The sequence below is a fragment of the Nomascus leucogenys genome, unplaced genomic scaffold (assembly GCF_006542625.1).
Source record: "Nomascus leucogenys isolate Asia unplaced genomic scaffold, Asia_NLE_v1 Super-Scaffold_544, whole genome shotgun sequence".
In the NCBI taxonomy this organism is placed as follows: Eukaryota; Metazoa; Chordata; class Mammalia; order Primates; family Hylobatidae; genus Nomascus; species Nomascus leucogenys.
The window spans coordinates 833,510-853,292 of NW_022095780.1; the positions used below are offsets into that span (position 1 = coordinate 833,510).

At 40.5% G+C, this 19,783-nt stretch overlaps 1 protein-coding gene across 1 annotated transcript in view; it reads right to left on the reverse strand.

The window, feature by feature from the left end:
* The window catches only part of LOC115833674 (zinc finger protein 267), a 36,121-nt gene extending 17,058 nt beyond the window's left edge, over positions 1–19,063 (reverse strand). The window contains exons 1-3 of the mRNA XM_030808395.1: positions 18,900–19,063; positions 8,264–8,390; positions 7,625–7,720 (exon numbers count right to left, since the gene is read on the reverse strand). Coding sequence (XP_030664255.1) covers positions 7,625–7,720; positions 8,264–8,390; positions 18,900–18,902 — 226 coding nt within the window. The 5' untranslated portion in view covers positions 18,903–19,063. The remainder of the gene's footprint in view (positions 1–7,624; positions 7,721–8,263; positions 8,391–18,899) is intronic.
* Between the last annotated feature and the right edge of the window lie 720 nt (positions 19,064–19,783).

Consider the following 19,783-nt stretch of genomic DNA (forward strand, 5'->3'; position numbering starts at 1 on the left):
AATGCCAGCCAGTGAAAGTGGCCAGGAGGGTGGCTATACCCTGCAACACCACAGGGGCGGAGCTGCCCAAGGCTGTGGGAGCCTACCTCTTGCATCAGCGTGACCTGGATGTGAGACATGGAGTCAAAGGAGATCATTTTGGAGCTTTAAGATTTGACTGCCCTGCTGGATTTCGGACTTGCATGGGGTTTATGGCCCCTTTGTTTTGACCAATTTCTCCCATTTGAAATGGCTATCCAATGCCTGCACCCCCAGTGTATCTAGGAAGTAACCAACTTGCTTTTGATTTTACAGGCTCACAGGCAGAAGGGACTTGCCTTGTCTCAGATGAGACTTTGGACTGTGGACATTTGAGTTAATGCTGAAACTAGTTAGGACTTTGGGGAACTATTGGGAAGGCATGATTGTGTTTTGAAATGTAAGGACATGAGATTTGGGAGGGGCCGGGGCGGAATGATATGGTTTGGCTGTGTCCCCACCCAAATCTTATCTTGAATTCCCAGTTGTGGGAGGGACCTGGTCGGAGGTAACTGAATCGTGGGGGCAGGTCTTTCCTGTGCTAATCTTGTGACAGTGAATAAGTCTCATGAGATCTGATGGTTTTATAAAGCAGAGTTTATCTGCACAAGCTCCCTCTCTTTTTGCCTGCTGCCATCCACGTAAGACGTGACTTGCTCCTCCTCGCCTTCCATTGTGATTGTGAGGCCTCCCCAGCCACGTGGAACTGTAAGTCCATTAAACCTCTTTCTTTTGTAAATTACCCAGTCTTGGGTATGTCTTTATCAGCAGTGTGAGAACAGACTAATACACCATCCAAGACCAACTCAGCCTGGATTTTGTTGTCCATATCATTATCAGCATTTTGGTCAAAACCATTCAACAAGTCCCTAGGGAGTTCCAAACTTTCCCACATTTTCCTATCTTCTTCTGATAGGAAACTGTTCCAACCTCTGCCTGCTACCCAGTTCCAAAGTTGCTTCCACATTTTCAGGTATCTATCTTTTCAGCAGCACCTCACTCTACTGGTACCAATTTACTGTATTAGTCCGTTTTCATAACTGCTGATAAAGACACAGCCAAGACTGGGCAATTTACAAAAGTAAGAGGTTTAGTGGACTCACATTTCCACGTGGCTGAGGAGGCCTCGCAATCACGGTGGAAGGTGAAAGGCACATCTCACATGGCAGCAGACAAGAGGAGAGGGCTTGTGCAGGGAAACTCTCCTTTATAAAACCATCAGATATCATGAGACTTATTCACTATCACAAGAATAGCACAGGAAAGACCCGCCCCATCATTCAATTACCTCCCACTGGGTCCCTCCCACAACATGTGGGAATTGTGGGAGCTACAATTCAAGATGAGATTTAGGTGGGGACACAGCCAAACCACATCAAATGCTAATGAAAAACACAAAAAAAGTTAAAAGTATAAATGTCACTGGAAATGGTAAATACATAGTGAAATTCAGAATACACTAATACTGTAATGTTAGTGTACAAATCACTTTTAACTCTAGTACAAAAGCTACAAAATAAAAGCATTAAAATAAGTATAGCTACAATAACTTGTTAATGAATACACAGTATAAAAAGTTATAAAGTATAACATATATAGTAATAAAATGTGTGAAAGGGAGAAAAACTGTGGAGTTTTTTTTCTATGGATAGATGTTAAGTTGTTATCATCTTAAACTAGACCTTTAAAATATAAGACATTTTATCTAAGTATCATGATAACTTCTCGGAAAAAACTGTAGTAGATACACAAATGGAAAAAACCATCAAAACATAAAAACAACAAAAACAAATCCAAAAATTAACAGAAGACAGCATGAGAAAAAAAGAAACTATAAAACAGAAAACAACAAAACTATAATAGTAAATCCTTATGTATCAATAATTACTTTACATATAAAGAGATTAAATTATCCAATAAACAGATACTGGTATAGACTGAATGTCACCTCCAAAATTTAGGATAAAACTTAATAGCCATTGTGATGGAATTAAGAGGTGGGATCTTTAAGAAGTGGTTAGGCCATTGGGACTCTGCCCTCATGAATTAATTAATGTCCTTATGGGAGTGTGTTAGTTATCACAAAAGTGAGTCTGTTATAAAAGGGAGCTCTCTTCTCCCTCAGGCCTTTGGCCATGTTATTATGCAGCAAAAAGGCCTTCACCAGATAACAGTGTCGTTTTCTTTGCCTTCCAAGCTCCTGGAATCATGAGCCAAATAAACTTCCCCTGTTTATAAATTAGCCAATCTGTGGTATTCTATTATAGAAAACAAAACAGACTAGAATAAACACAGAGTGGCTAAACGAATTTTTTAAACTAACAGTATGCTGCTTACAAGAGACTCGCTTTTGCTTTAAGGACAAACACCTTAAACTTAAAGAATAGAAACCATAGTGCATGCAAACAACAACAAGGAGTCAGGAGTGGTTGTTGGTTATATTAGACAAAACACACTTCCCATGCAAAAATCTGTCACGAGACGAAAGGTGTTCACTACATGATGATAAAGAAGTTAATTTGTTAAGAGGATATAAAAATTAAAACTATGTATGCACCCAGCACTGGAGCACCCAAATATACAAAGCAAACATTAACATACCTGTGGTGAGAAAATGAAATGCAATAACAGGGAACTTCAATGTCCTATTTACAATAAAGCATGGAATATTCAGAGAGAAAACTAATAAAAAAAAGAGTTCACTTGTATAACACCATAAACTAAACAGACAATATTTTATCAAACAGTATGAGAAAACACATTCTTCTCAAGAATACATGGAATATTCTCCAGGATAGATCATATGTTAAACCAAAAATAGAAAACAAGTCTTTTTAAATTTAAGATTAAAATTATATCAAGTTTTTTATCACAATGGTGTAAAACTAGAAAATCAACAGCAGGAGGAAAACTAGAAAGCTCACAAATGTGTATGATACAGTGTGGATGTTTTGTCTCCCACCACAAAACTCATGTTGAAAAGTAATCCCCAATCTTGAAGGTAGAACCTAATATGGGGTGTTTGAATAACAGGGGCAGATCCCTCAAGAATTCGTTGGTGCTGTCCTTGATAGTGAGATCTTATGAGATCTGGTTGTTTAAAAGTGTGTAGCACCTCCCAACTCAGCCTCATGCTCCTGCTCTTGCCATGTGACTGCCTGTTCTCCCTTTACCAATTGCCCTGATTGCAAACTTCCTGAGGCCCTCACCAGATGCCAAGCAGATGCTGGTGCCATGCTTCTGTACAGCCTGCAGAACTGTAGGCGAATTAAATCTCTTTTCTTTATAGAATGCACTAATACAGTGTTGACATTAAACAACATGCTTCTGAACAACCATGAAATCAAAAGGGAAATAAAAAATTATCTTGATACAGATGAAATTGGAAACACAAGAAACCGAAACTTCTGAGATGTAACAAAAGCAGTTCTAAGACAGAAGTATAAAATGATAAAGTTCTACAATAAGGAAAACAAAGATCTCAAATAAGCAATCTAACTGTAATCCTCAAGGAGTTTGATCAAGAAGAACAAAATAATCCCCATGTTGGCATAATTATGGAAATAATAAGAATTAGAGCAAAAGGAGAGGGAGACTAGAAAAATAAAAAATATCAAAAAACTAAGAGTTGAGTCTTTTAAAAAAACAAAATGAACAAACTTTTCCTAGATTATCCAAGGGAAAAAAAGACAGGGGGCTCAAAAACTTATTAATGAAAAAGTAGTCATTCCAGCTGATATCACAGAAAGAGAAAAAATAAGAAACTATTATGAACAATTACATAACAAAAAAAGGTAACTTAGAAGAAACTGATTCTTAGAAAGAACACCACACTGTGAAGAAACAGAAATACCCAAAAGACTAATAATGAGAAAGAAGACAGAGAAAGTACTCAGAAATCTCCCAATTTAAAAAAAAAGCCCATGACCAAATGACTTCATGGGTAAACTGTATCAAGCATTTAAAGAAGCAATGTCAACACTTCTCAAACTCTTCCAAAAAACTGAAAGAAAAAAGCACTTTCAAACTCATTTTATGAGGCCACCAACATCTCATACTGAAACCAGATAAGGACACTACAAAAAAGGAACAAAACAATATTCCTTATAAAGATACAAGCAAAAATTCTCAACAAAATACTAGATACCAAATTCAAAAACACATTAAAAGGATCAGACATCATTATCAAGTAGGATTTATCCCTGAGATGCAAGAATGTTTTAACATACACAATTTAAATGATACACCACAATAACAAAAAAATCATATAATCCTCTCAAAAAATTTATTAAAAGCCTATAACAGAAGTAAATACATTTTCATAATAAAAACTCCAAACAACATACATACAAAAGTATCCAGCTCAACAGAGTAAACAGTGAAATGCTGAAAGTTTCCTCTAGTATCAGAAACAAGACAGGGGTGTCCAATCTCAACACTTCTATTCAATATAGTAGTGAGAAATCAAGCCAGAACAATTAGGTAAGAAAAAGAAACAAAAAGGTATTGAAATCAGGAATAAAGAAGTAAAATTCTCACTGTTTACAGATGAAGTGATTTTAAAATACAGAAAACCATAAAGACTATACCTAACAAACAAACAAAAAATAGAGCTAATATATCCATTCAGTAAAGTTGAGGCCACAAAAATATACAAAAATTAGTTGCATTTCCATATACTAACAATAAACTGAGAAAAAAGTTACAAAAAATTTTATTTATAATAGTATCAAAAATTTTTTTTAAATTTTATAACTTCATTTAACAAAAGAAGTGAAAGATCTGTCCAGTAAAATCTATAAAATACTGATGAAAGTAATTGAACAAGACACAAATGGAAAAATATCCCTTCTTCATGGATTGGAAAAAATAATATTGCTAAAATGTCCATACTTCACAAAGTGATTCACAGATCCAATGAAATCTGTATTAACATTTTAATGGCATTTTTCACAGAAATAGAAAAAATTATCAAACTTCTATGGATTCACAAATAACTCCAAATAGCCAATGCAATCTTGAAAAAGAAGAATAAAGCTAGAGGCATCACACTTCTTCATTTCAAACTATTACACAGCTATACTAATCAAGAGTATGGTACCGACGTAAAAACAGACACATGGACCAATGGAATAGAATACAAAAACTAGAAAGAAACCCATATGCATACGGTCAACTATTACTTTGACAAGGGCACCAAGATACACAAAGGGGAAGTATAGTCTCTTCAACAAATAATGCTGAAAAAAGCAGTCATTTGCAAAAGAATAAAGTTTACTTATACCATGTACAAAAATTAACTCAAAAGAATTAACACTTAAATGCAAAACCAGAAACTGTATAACATCTAAAACAAAGCATAAGGAACAATCTCTTTGACACTGGCCTTGGCAATAATTTTTCTGGCTATCACATCAAAAAATCACAAGCAACAAAAAGCAAAAAATAAAAACAAGTAGCATTAAATCAAACAAAAAAGTGTGTGCACAGCAAAGAAAACACAGAACATGAAAAAGCAACCCAGGGATTGGGAGAAAATAGATCTGATAAGAGTTTTATATCCAAAATATTAAGAATCTCACACAATTCAATAGCAAAAAAAAAAAGTAAATCTGACAAAATTTGCAAAGGACTCAAGTAGACATTTCTCAAAATACGACATGGAAGTGGCAAACAGGTTTATAAAAAGGTTCTCAATGTTATTATTCATCAGGAAAATGCAAGTAAAACCTCAATGAGGTATCACCTCACACTTGTTAGTATAACTGCTGTCAAAGAGTCAATAAATAAATATTCACACTTGTTAGAATGACTGCTGTCAGAGTCAAGAAATATTAATAGTAAGAGTCAGAGTGAGGAGAAAAGAAAACCCTTGTACACTGTCACTGGAAATGTAAATTGATTCAGCCATTATGAAAAATGGCATGAAAACACCTCAAAAAAATTAAAAATAGTATTATATGAATCTTCAATCTTACTTCTAATTGTATAACCAAAGGAACTAAAATCATATGTCAAAGATATATCTGTACTCCTATGTTCATAGCCAATTATCCACAATATATAGAATATTATTCAGACATAATGAATAAGGTACGGCAATTTCTGACAACATGGATGAATAAACAAGGTAGACATTATGGTAACAAGTACAAACTTTCATTTACAAGATAAATTCTGAATATCTAATGTACAGCATTGTAAATATAGTTAATGATACTCTATAGTAGCAGTCCTCAACCTTTTCAGCAGCAGGGACCAGTTTTATGGAAGACAATTTTTCCATGGATGGAGGTCGAGTTGGGGGTGGTTTTGGGATGAAGCTGTTTTACCTCAGATCATCAGGCATTAGACAGATTCTCATAAAAAGCACACAACCTAGATCTTTTGCATGCACAGTTCACAAAAGGGCTCACACTCCTATGAGAATCAGATGCTGCTGCTGATCTGAGAAGAGGCAGTGATCAGCCAGTAATGCTCGCTGGCCCAATGGTCGCACCTCCTGCTGTGTGATCGGATTCCTCACAGGCCACAGACCAGTACTATAGACCCCTGCACTATAGTATACTTCAGATTTGTTAACAGCGTACATCTTAAGAGTTCTCACCACGCACACAAAAATTGGCATCTAATGTGAGATGACTGATGTGGTAATTAACTTTGCTGTGTTAGTCATTACACAATGTGTATGTATATCAAATCATCAAGATGTACCCTTTAAATAGGTAACATTTATATTTGTGGAAAGAATCATATGTCTAGAAAGAAAAAAATGGAACTAAAGGACACATTCTCAGTAAGCTTCATACTGAACCAGACAAAATTATAGAATGATAGTTATTAAGATATAAGGCAACAGTTCAGAGTTTATTATATACTGGACAATGTTCTAAGCTCCCCATAGACAAAAATTTAGATAAGAATTCTACACAATAAGTAATACACATTAAGCTATTTTACATTTGTGGAATTTGTGCCTATAGAGTTTAAATTTCTCATCTTAGCTCAGGTGAGGAAAAATGAAAAGTTGAAGTGAAACATAAGATTAGATTTTCTTAGATTTGGGAAGATGCTTCATATTTTGATAAAATTACTGCATCTTAATTTCTATAGGATCACCTCGGAAACCACAATAGGATTAAAAATTAATGTATCAGAAAATATGTGACATCTATCCACAGAATTCCTGGGATTTCTGAAAAAAATTCCACTGTCCATCACTCCCCTCACACACTTCTGACGTGAGGGAAAACCAGAACTTTAGAAGTGGTTTCACATAGAGGTGGAAACATGCACGGACTTTCCCAGAGCCCCCAAATCAATGGAAGAACAGTCAGATCACGTGGGCCCTCACAGGCCAAGGAGAGCACTTTGGCTGTCACTGTGAATATGATGGTGGATCACAGAAGAGGAAGGAGAATCATCAGATAATTTAAGAGCATGGGACAGATGATGTCCCTCTTTGACAGCAAGGGAAAGAAATAAACCCAGGTGTCTCAAAAATCATTGCCATTGGAGAACTTCCCAATTCACACTTCAAGGTCTGGTTCTTTCTTGACTTCTGGACGTCTTGCCCATGTCATCTACTTCATTCACTCCCACCTACCTGGCTGGATGGCTACTGTCTCCTCACTCTTCACATTCCAGGGCTCTTTCCTTTGCTCCAAAAAGGTGATCAGGTCCGGCTTAGAGACAACAAGACCTGTTTTATTGGAAAAATAAGCATGACTCTTACCGAGGGTTCTTTTTATTTTTATTTTTATACTTTTTTTTGGCCCCACAGGACAGGATTAATTTCTAACTTAGTACTGTGCTCAGTAGAAAAAAGAAGACATTATAGAAGATTCTTGAAAAGTATTTCTCAAAATACTGTTTCCCACCAGCTTCTTTAGAATATTTAGGAAGTATTTTAAATCTGGGGATCCTGAGCTTCTCTTGCAAATCTGACTGAATCAAAAACAAACCAAAAAAAATTGGATTTTAAAGTGTAAGCAACAATAGTTTATGTCAACCAATTTCTAGAATCACGACTAGAGTGAAACTTGTTCATCACCTCAAATAAAAAGGCAAATGTCAAAATCAAACATTATGAAATTTTTTCTACATCAACAAAACCCCTATTTTTTTCCTGAAAACAAGAATCTAAAACTAACTCATACAAAGCACAAGATCCCAAGGGACACTCTGAAAAGAAAAGAAATAAAACTCTTAGTTATCAGACATTCTGAAGGCAAGTTATCCTCACCCAGGGAGACCAGGTTTCTGTAGTTTTCTAACATCACATCCTGATACAAATTCTTCTGAGCTGGTTCCAGGTGTTCCCACTCCTCCAGAGAGAATTCTACAGCCACATCCCTGAATGTCAACAGTCCCTGAAATAAAAATAAAGAATACATTGACCATGTGGCCATGGCAGAGTTCTTCATTTGTCCCAAGATAAAATGACAGTTATTGGTTCTGACTTATATGAGTGACCTGAATTATTCTGTAAGATCATTTTTAACACAGTAATATTTTCTAATGTAGTCTCAAACTCTGTGGAAAGAGAATAACATAAAATCCACAAAACTAGTGTAGATATTTATATCGACTGTAAAATATAAAACTAAGGCATCAACACAGGAATATACATTTTTGGGTGCTATATTTACATCATCCAGAATCAGCTGTGTATAATTCTCAGGTGCAAAAGTCATGGTGACTTAGAGGCATACTTCTCAAATTGTATAGTATACAACAATAAACTGGAGATCTTCTTCAAAGGCAGAGTCTGATTCAGGAGATCTACATTTTGAGTTTCTGCATTTCTATATTTTTTAATTTGACACAGGGTCTCACTCTGCCACCCAGGCTGGAGTGCAGTGGTGGAATCTTGGCTCACTGCAGCCTCAACCTCCTGGGCTCAGGCGATCCTCTTATTTCAGCCTCCTGAGTAGCTAAGGATACAGGCATGAGCCACCATGGCTGGCTGAGTGTCTGCATGTCTAACAAGTTCACCAGTAGTGTTAATGCTTCAGGCCCCGAAGCCACTTTTGAATAGCAGAGAGGTCGAACACTGAGGAAAGAATTCAGGCATGATGTGAAACTGAGAGTTTTATGAAATTTACAAGTTATAACAGCTAGAATGGTAGTAATCCTTTTTGAACATACACTATATATCAGATATCATCCTAACAGTTGTTTACATATATAAAACCCAATAAATAATCTATGAGAAAAATTATATTCTTCCTCTTATATAAAAATTATTTTCCACATATTTGCTATACAGTAAAGTTTGTATTTTGCCTCAGTTTATCTGATTTAGAATTTATCTCAAAGGGACATACCGGCCAATATACAGAGACAACCTTAACAGAATATTCAGAGAAGATTTCATAACTGAGTAATGAAAACAAGTTAAGAAAGCAGCCACACAATAGTGATCAAATAATGCTTTCATTTTATGTGCGTGTGTGCACATAATGGTAACCATATACACATTAAAAGTAAGAGAATATTTCTGTGTAAATAAAATTTAAAAATATTTTAAATTGTATAAAAACTATAAAACTCTTTGTGGGTGATGCCTTTTTTGTGTCTTTTTAACAAAACTTTATAAAGACCAATACACACAATGAAATAAAGTAAAAGCTCTTGTTTCTGAGTCTGGTATTTTTTTTCAAATTTTTGTTATGTTTATTCTATGTGCTATTATATATTTTAGAGTTTTAAGACAATAGACGTATTTGTTGTATGTTAATTCTTGTTCTTTCTCTGAAAATATAGAGAATAAATAAGCATATGCTTGTGACGTGAGATGAAATAAAATGGAAACCTACAGAACTGAGACCTGCTTCAGAACTTCCAGTCTTAAAAGCTGTTATCTCCTGTCAACAGATGTGAGAGCCTTTACTCTGCAAAGAAAGCTACAAGCAAAGGGAAATCAAAAAGAAATGGGAGTCTCTGGATTAAATGTGATGGTTTATACACATCACTCAGTAAATCCTCCCTCCTAGATACTCACTACAAAGACAAAAATGATTAACTTTATAGCGAAGGAATCTGGCAGAGAGCACCTGAACCAAGTGAACGAAGTTAGCATGTCTGTAATAAGACAAATTGGTAGCAGTGCTAACGCACAGATGGGCCCATAATCATTGCTGTGATATGGGTGGAGGGGAAAAGTAAATCATAATCTTAATATAATCATAAAAAAAATCTGTGGGGGAAGATACAGGTGACCATAGTTCTTCAAACTGGCCATGTGACCCTACTTAGAAGCCTGGGCTGAGAATCACTTAGCTAAGCATTGCCTCTCAAGGTTCAATATGCATACATATCATTTGGTATTCTGGGCCCCCTCTAAGTAATGTGATTCTGCAGGTTTGGAAAGTTTCCATGAACTGGCTTCTTTAACAAGTCCCCTGTCAATGCTAGACCCATTATCAATAGCACTCAGCTAGAGGAAGCAGACACAGCACACAGAGTCCCTTGCACCCAATACTCTAATCACAACAAAAATACTTTTCGTTCACAGCGAGGACCACAAACCACTGTCCTGAAAGATCACATCCTTTGCCAGCCATTTAAAGTCTACAGATACAGACACTGGAGAAGACAGTTATGTCTAAGTCAGCATTTGGAAAACAGCATGGATACACGCATTAAAGCAGTGTTTATTGAGCTTGTACTATGTGCTCACAGTATGCACTGTGCTGGGAACATCACATGGTGTGAGTTAAGCCACATAAACCCCTGGGATGTGGGTCCTAAGTATCCCATAATTCCCAGCAGGATTTAGATAACAGCCCAGCCTTTCTATTTCTTCTTGTTTCCCTATCACTATAAAAGCTAACTATTGACAGATAGGAGGGATACAGAAAGGAAGCAGTCAAGTTTAGTTCACAAGAATTTCTCCACTGGGCGCGGTGGCTCGCGCCTGTAATCCCAGCACTTTGGGAGGCCAAGATGGGTGTATCACTTGAGGTCAGGAGTTCAAGACCAGCCTGGTCAACATTGTGAAACCCTGTCTCTACTAAAAATACAAAAATCAGCTGTGCATGGTGGCACACCTGTAATCCCAGCTACTCGGGAGGCTGAGGTAGGAGAATCACCTGAACCAGGAAGGCAGAGGTTGTGTGAACCGAGATGACACTATTCCAGCCTGGGCAACAGAGTGAGATTCGGTCTCAAAAAAAAAAGAAGAAGAAGAAAAAGAATTTCTCATTATTCTCTTCATATCTTTACACTGACTTTGTTACAACTTGTGGAGCAACTACTGGATCTGCAGAAATGAAAAAGAGGTTGCCAGGTGGAATGTTTCTAAAAGTACTGGTTTCAATAAGAAAAAAATTTAATTTTCAAGTAATTTTGAAAAAGTGAGTCCTTTGCTCCCATTTACCTGCTTTTGGGTTTGGGGAAATTGTGAGCACCACCTCTGAAGAGATGGCAGCAGCAGCCACCCAGAAGTCTGACCTCCTCTAGTCAGTTCTATGAGGGGAGGCCCAGGGTAGGGACAGACCTTGACCAGGCTCAGAAGAGGGTAGATTTGAGCAGAGCTGGGGCAGGGGCTGGGCTAGGCTTCTCATCTCTACATTGCTGCTTTATTTTCAGTTGTCTTTCCTAAGCCTGACCAACAAGAACTTGGCTCCCACGGTTTGCCTTGTTTTAATAGTTTAAGCTTCATCCTATTTTGTAACATGCAACAACAAGCAATTTAACCAAAACACGTAGGGCTTTCTAGGAAAATTATATTAGTAGCTACATAATTATCTTTAACAAGAAAAAAGCAATATAAATAATAATTATAATAACAACTCTTTTGTCCATGGGTGGCCCTTCAGGTGGTGACATCAGAACTCACAACGTCAACATAAGGACAGTCTCCCAAATCAAGCCCAAGTCCCCTGTACACCTCCATTCTTGCTCCTGACCACATGATGTTGAATTCAACCATTATCCATCTGCTTTAGACTGAAAGTTCCTGGATGGTAGGGACTATGGCTGCTGCATCTGTTTTCCTAGTGGCCATATGAAATGGAAGCAATTGGTTTACCTATCAGTATGAGTCTCCAGGCCTCCTCCTTGTATTTCACCCACACATTAGAAAACTGGAGCAACTCCCACTTGGATACCAAATAAGGAGATTCCTTCTGTTAAAAAAGAAACAAACCCTGATGACTCATTTTTCTCTCTCTGAGACGGAAGCAAGATTAGCCCATTGTCAGCCTGTCCCCTGCCTGCACAGGATATATAACCAAGTGTCCCCTAGGTGCTGGTGAGAGAGTCCCTGGTAACTGTGTGATGAAAACCCAATAGTGATTCAGGCAGGAAAGACTCAAGTTGTCCTTGTGGAACCAGAATAAAAAACTGAGTTGTCATAGTAGGGCCACAGATCCACGATCCAGGTATGTTATTACCTATACCTGATCAGCTAACTCTTGGGTACAAGAAAGGACAAGATTACCCTACTCCAGTAACACAGCTCACAGGTAGGCATAGCTTTACTCATGGCTCTGGACAGTGGTGGCCCCACCCTCCCTCTGCTAAGGCGCTGCTTTACACTTACAGATTCTGCCACGAGATTCTGTTTATAAAAAGGAACCCCTAACAGAACTGCTGTAGCTCACTGGACAAGGTCTTGAAAACTCTGAGGGCCTCACTCCGAAAGTAGGGCTTTACAAAGTCCATGTTGATCTCTCACAATGCAGAAAATGTCCCCTGGATTTTCTATATATCTGAGTCCAAAGTCTGGCCCTGTCTTGTGGATCCCAGGTGGAGACCAGCCTTTATGTGCAGACCCCAGGTGGAATCAACCTGGCTCTGCAATTCTTGTGTGTTGCTGTGAAGAAAACTAGAGGAGACAGCCCCCCAGGAAGGCTGCTCTCACACATCCTGGAGAACCCCAGGACCTGGGTTCAGAATTCGCAGCTGCAGATTTAGGTGCTGGTGGCGCAGGGAAGTGGCATGCACCTTCTGCACATTCATGGGCATTTGGGCAAGAGGATGAGGGGAATGTTGAGATTCTCAGGCCTACTCAATGTATGTGTGTGTCTGGTTGGTTTCCAGCCCCCATGGTCTCTGAATCAGTTTCAGGTCTGAAGATGCCAGGGGCATGGAAAGACAGAGCTGGAATGGCTAACTGATGCCCTTGAACTTATTGTTATAGAAATCTAGTCAAACTGTTCTAGAAGCGACTAAAGATCCCAAGTAAGCAGAGAGACCATTCTGCCTGCAGATTTTGGGGGCAATGGGCACTTTGCTGTACAAATGTGGGTTGTGAACAGAAATCAAAGAGGGAAAAGACCCACTGGAGTGAAGTCTTACAGGCACCTTACAGGTTTATATTCTGTGTGGTAATTCTGGACAACGTTTGAAAAATATAATGAAGAAGAAAATCATAAAATCATCTCCAACCCAAGAAAAACTATCCATAGTGGTAGAAAAGAAAGAAAACTGTTTTATGACATAATTAGCCCAGAATGTAAAGGACATGACAGGCAACCTGCTAAGAGATTAGAAAAACACCCACTGGTGAAAAGTCACCATAATTAGTCCTCAATAGAAGACCTGACAGTGCCATTTGTCATAGAGTTCATCCTAAATTCACTTGGGAATTGGGAGGCCATCTGTGTTTTTTAATTGCCTATAGTCAAAGGAAAAATAAACTTCATGTCTTCGTGACAGGCAGATTTGCAACTTGCAGCCAGGTGCCTGCTCTCCTGTAGAAACTGTAGGACACGGCTCTACCTTCTTTACTATTTACATTTTATATCAATGATTCCCAGTTCCTAGAGAAAGGGAGTACTGAGTCAAAAAGACTGACAAATGGCCTATTTAGCTGTTAGAGTGATTTAGACAGATTGTAAAACAGAAAAATTTACATATGAAAGTTTTCCAAAGTAAATGCTTTAAGAAAAAAAAAAGAGAGAAAAATTTGTTTCCTTATTTTCAAGAAGGATTAAGTCTTGTATTTCTAACTTGTATTTGCTCTTACAACAGCCAGGTCTACAGCCATGGTCTTGAGCTCATGGACATCTGAGTTCCAATAGGTGCTGGACTCAGGCACCTGCAGGGTGACCTTGGGAACACTGTGTACACATAAAGAAGGGGCTTGTGGAGAAGTAAAAGGAAGAAGAGAGGAAGGTGCTATTGAGCCATAAGCAGGGGGCAGTACCAAGTTGGTGGAAGGACTGGTTTGTGCTACAGATACTGGCCCAGGTGGGGCTATGCTCTGACATATTCCTGGGTCCATGCAGGCAGATGAGATTATGATTGGATGGTCCACAAGCCTAGGTTGATGGAGAAACTAGGCTGCTGCTGCGGATTCAGTGTCTGGGATTACAACAAGCCAGGAGTGCTCAGGCACTTGTGTGGGTTTTTGGCAGGAAACTGGAAGCAAAGGTGCTGTGGGTGCAATTCCTGACAGTCAAGCCTTCTCCTGGGAGGGACGGGGACATGTCAATGCCTAGTTGGTATGTTCAGGAGTGGGTGGGAATCATGTGGTGGCAGCTGGGTGGGGGAGGGGGTCTCTTCTCAGAACTCCTTTCCTCTCCGTCTTCAGTCCCCTCTCACCCTAGCAGGAGACCTGGAATCAAAGGACAATGCACAGTGGGGCAGCCTGTGGGCAGAACAGAGCCTCCCTTCCCCCAGACACTTGGAAGTCTCTCTCCAGCCCTGGCCTCTGTGAGGTCTGTCTTCTGACGTCAAATGTGTAGATTTGCTGAACACCAACCAATCCTCCAACACCAACTGGGTGCCAACAACTTAATTCTGACACCACGCAGAGTCAGCACAGGCCCCACAAGTTCTGGGCTCAGTCCCACAACACTGCCCCCACTTCAGATGCCAGTCACAATGCCTGGGGCCCTATCTATACTTCCAAGCTACTGCCTGTAAATCGAGGGCACCCATAACCCTATCCTTAAGTTCAATCATTTCAAAGATCTACTCAAATAACTCAGCAAATCACTTTACTTATGTTTATCAGGTGACCATAAGGATACAGTTCAGAACAGCCAAATGAGATAAATACATATAGGGCAAAACAAAAGTAGTGGGAAAAGATAGGAATATTAACCTGGTAAATAGCTGTGATTAAAGAAATCCCCTATCTTTTGTGTTTTCCAAGAACAGCTTACTGCAAAAAACCACCCTATTATGACTTTGATGATGCTCCCTGATTTAGTCATCACAAAGCCACAGACTCTCCAAATTCCCCTTCTGACTCAGCTGAACAGTTCTGTCTTCAGTGTTCAGAATAAACTACTTAACAAAACTTTGTATTTTTCTCCAGGTTGCTGGAATTTGACACACTCACAGCCTGGTCAACATTCGACCCCTCCCTAAGCCCCTCCTAAGAACAGGCTGACATGAGAGTGAAACATTCTCTGATCTGGAATCTGATTTTGGCACCTTAATCCTGCCCTTCCCCTCCTACCTTCTGAGCTTGTTTGCTCCTCCCTGTGAAGAGTCTTTGTCTGCCTAACCTTTGAGATCCACAAAGATTTTACAGCTGGTGCTTTCCCCCTGTTGCAATACTCCTTTAGAATTAAGGAACTTCTTACCTAAACCTGAACTTGTTTTATTTTATAAAATCAAATAAAATGTGGGGAAGGAAGTGGAAACTTAATATTTTACTGCAAGCCTCGGTTAGTCTGGGGGAACACAGTGGTAGATTTGAGACTCTGCGTACCACACATTAGGAAAACATAGGGGGAAAACCAGTTGTCGGGGGCAGTGTTAAAATGATTAATGAGTAGGCGATTATGTGGAAGTGGTTGTAGTGCCCTGGGTTTCTAGGGAGAAAAACCAAAATCAGGACAATAACAATTTCTATCCTCAGAAAGAGTCTCCCAACCCTCCTTCCATCCCAACCCCAAATGCCTCTTTCTGTGGATTTTCGGCTTTCGGATTTCCAGAGCTCTGTAGCTTCTCAGCTCCTTCCATGGGTGGGGTGAGCAGGCTGGGACACCTACAGGGGAAACTCCCCTGGAAGAACTAACTGGGCTTCAGTGACCTCTTCTTGCAGGCTCAAGACTGGGTTAGTTTGCACTCACTGAGCTCAGGCTTCTGCTTCCCAGTCAGGGTTATTCAATTAGTATTCAATGAGAAAATGCCCAGTGTTTGTAGAAAGCAAAACTACTCAGTGTTTATAGAATAAAGGAAACTGAAACGCCTTTATAATTTATACCTCAACAGAAAACACTAAAGTATCTATCCCTTTCAGACAATAAATAAGCCACTTACTTATTTCCATGAAAACAGATCATTTAGTAAATAATCATATATAAACAATTCTAGCAGGTGCTAAGTTCAGCATTAAAGCCGTACATCCAAGGCCAGGCATGGTGGCTCATGCCTGTTATCTCAGCACTTTGGGAGGCCAAGGCGGGAGGATCGCTTGAGCCCAGGAGTTTGAGACCACTCTGGGGGCAACACAGTGAGACCCACATCTCTACAAAAAGAAAAAACAAAATAGCCAGCCATGGCGGAGCACCCCTGTAAGTCCCGTCTACTTGGTAGGCTGAGGTGGGAGATCACTTGAGCCCAGAAGGTTGAGTGAGCTGTGATCACACTACTGCACTTCAGTCTGGGTGACAGAGGGGAGATCCTGTCTCCAAAAACAAAAAATAAAAAATAACCTCAACATCCAGACAAGAGGCTAAAGAACATAGATACCCACTGTCGTAACTTCACTCCACAAAAAAAAGAAACTGATGTTTTGATGAAACTATGTAATTCACCAATTTACCACACATTGTTGTGAAAATGTATTCACTTTCTACAACCAATAATGAAAGAAAGATTTTCTCCATTTCTTTTCCCTGGCAGCATTTCCAAAAGGTGAGCCCTGAGATTCGGTTTTAAATTACTCCCAAAAAAAGAACAAACCTGAGAAACTTACTATTTCACTCTGCTGAAGAAAAATAAGAATTTTTAGCAATGAAGTATGTGACTTGATATTTTAATTTTCTGAAATCCACCTTTCATGGCGTTGGAAATGTTTTTTATCTTTCAAGCTCTACTGATGAAATTTACACTAACTGAAAAACTGAGGTAGAAATAAATGAACAAATCTTTCTAAGGCAGCAAACTCAGGGAGTGGTAATGCTCACTGGAACAAAGACATATCTGGCTCAAGTGTCAAGTCAGGTCACGGTATCATTTGGGACATTCTCCTACCCCAAAAATGCTCATTAAAATGCTCAGGGACCATCCTCCCAGGAGATCCTGCACTGTGCCCCATGGACACCGCAGCCAAGTTTGCACCACCTCACTGGGGTGGGGTTTTTGTTTTTTGGTCCTTTGGGAGTTTTTCTCCCTTCACAAATCTGAATGAATCTAGGGGACAGGAATCATTTGTGACTGTTTCCTCTCAATACCAGCAAACGATTGGCTGACCAGCAATGTTTCTCCAGGGCATGAAAACTAGCTTTGAAGAAATAAAATCCTTACATCCCAAGGGGTTATCTTTTTAGGTTAAGGGTGTCCCAGGAGATTTCTCTCAGCCCCAGGGCATCCAGCTGCTCCCCTGGGGGGCTACATTTCCATACCTTGGGCCGTCCTCTAACAAGAGGTGACCTGGGGCTGACAGTCACTAAACACTCCAAGAGACATGGCCACTGTGGGCAGCTTGAGTCATCCCAGACAGTTCTGAAATTCAGGAACAGGAAAAGACTGGATAGAGGGTGGCTATACAGGGCCCTGTAAAGTTTCCAAAGCAAAACCTCAAGTCAAAAGACATTCTTTCTGATAACGTGTCTGTGCCTAGGGAAGATGAATGAAAAAGAGGCACAAAGATGTTTTTGCAGTGGAATGTCAGGGATTTTTTATTCTCTGCTTTCCTCTCACGTGAAATGTATACCAAAAAAACACAAATCTTTAAAAAAGTGTCATCCACTGCTCTGTGAAATCATGATTAATGAGTAAAATACTGTCTGAAATGTACAATAAATGACCAACAGTTAATAATGTTGTGAACTGGAAAGGGGAAGTTAGCCTTTGGAAATGTCGGGAAGGAACTGGAAATTTAATATTTTACTGCAAGCCCAGTTAGACTGGGGGAACACAGTGGTGGACTTGAGACTCTGCGTGCCACACGTTAGGAAACCGCAGGGGGAAAATCAGTTCCCCTGAGCAGTGTTAAGATGATTAATGAGCAGGCGATTATACGGAAGTGGTTATAGTGCCCCAGGTTTCTAGGGAGAAAAACCAAAACCAAACTCAAATGCATTTCTTGTAAATTACAACTTTAGGGGAAAACAAAATTCAGACTTAACGAACCACAAAGCTTCAATTCACCTCCACCTGCATAGTATAAATAAGGCAACTACAGAACTGTAACCCATCGGTTATTTAATTTGGTCCGCTTCCTCATGCACCTTATAAAAACCTTTCCTTCAAGCCCCTCTGGGGATCTCCGAACCACAAACCAAGACTGCAGGCTTCCAATGTCACAAATCGCTATTTGCTCAAATTCTTCAACGTTTTAACAGTGACTCCCTTTAATTCTTAATAGGAGAAAGCAGTGACTGAGGACCCCACAGGGCACAGTTTTCCCACACACCGAACCTGGGTCTCCCCTGAGACGCTCCCGTCCTCACCGCATAATCTGGGGGAGACGCGTGGCTGCGGCGCGAAGCTGCCCAGAGAGGGCTCCGGCCAGGGCCGAGGTCGCTCTGCGGGGTCGGGACGCGACAGGACGCGCGGAGTCCCGGCTGCCGGCCTGGCCGCCATCTTGCAGCGGAGGGGACCGAGGGCCGAGCTGGGCCCGCTGGGACTCGGGGCCCAGACCCCGGAGCTGACTGCGGGGAGGCCCAGGTGCCCCTACAGCGGGTTCCCGCCGCTTCCGACCACCCCGCTCCCTCCTCTGGGGACCCCCGACCCCGCACACTCACCATTTCCCAGTTTCCGGGATGCCCTGGCGTCTTAGCTATGGATCTCCCAGTGCCTGCAGGTCACAGAGCAACAGAGGCTCTGTTTATTCGCAGAACGCGAAGCCACCTGGGCCTCCCAGAACGAAAGACTCAGAGCTGTGGGGAGGAGACCCGAGCTCTAACTGCAGCCGACAAAGGCCCCCGCCAAATCCCGGAAGCCGCCCCTGCTCTCCGGCTTCACTCCTGATTGGACGGTTTCCACTCCAGCGCCCCTGATAGGATAAAGCTCCATGCCCCGCCCCCTTATTATTAGTGCTTTTTTTTTTTTTTGAAAGGGAGATTGGCTCATTGAGGTGGGGCCGCCTGCTGCGGGTATTACAGCTAATTAAGGGGTGAGCTGCCACTTGAAATGCACTTGCTCTTTCCCTTACCTGGTTCTGCTTGTATAAGACATCTTATTAGCTAATTAAGTTTAAGAAGAAGTACACTTAGACACCTTTAAAGCAAGAAAGACCCTCATCCCGTCCCTTAGCACCTCTCTTACCACACTGTACCCCACTGCTAACGCCACCGTTGGAGGGGGCCCCTCAGCTGGGAACAGAAGACCGTACACTTCATTCACGTGTTTTCAATTAGGCCCTTGCATGATACATACACTGAACCAGTGCAAAAGCATCTTATAGGGGCATGCAGGCTGGGGTCCCAGAAGGATGTTGCGGGCGGTGGTGGAACATGGAAGAGGGGCTGGCCTCTTCTAATCTGCCCACATCTCCTGGAGTCTGCATCACTGGTAACGGGGCCGCTGACCGTCTGTCTCTCTTTCTCAATCCCTTCAAGCTCAGGCAAGAAGGGTCCTTGGCAGCGACAGGGCTGGGAGCTCAGTTCCTCTGGGCCGTGCTGGCTCA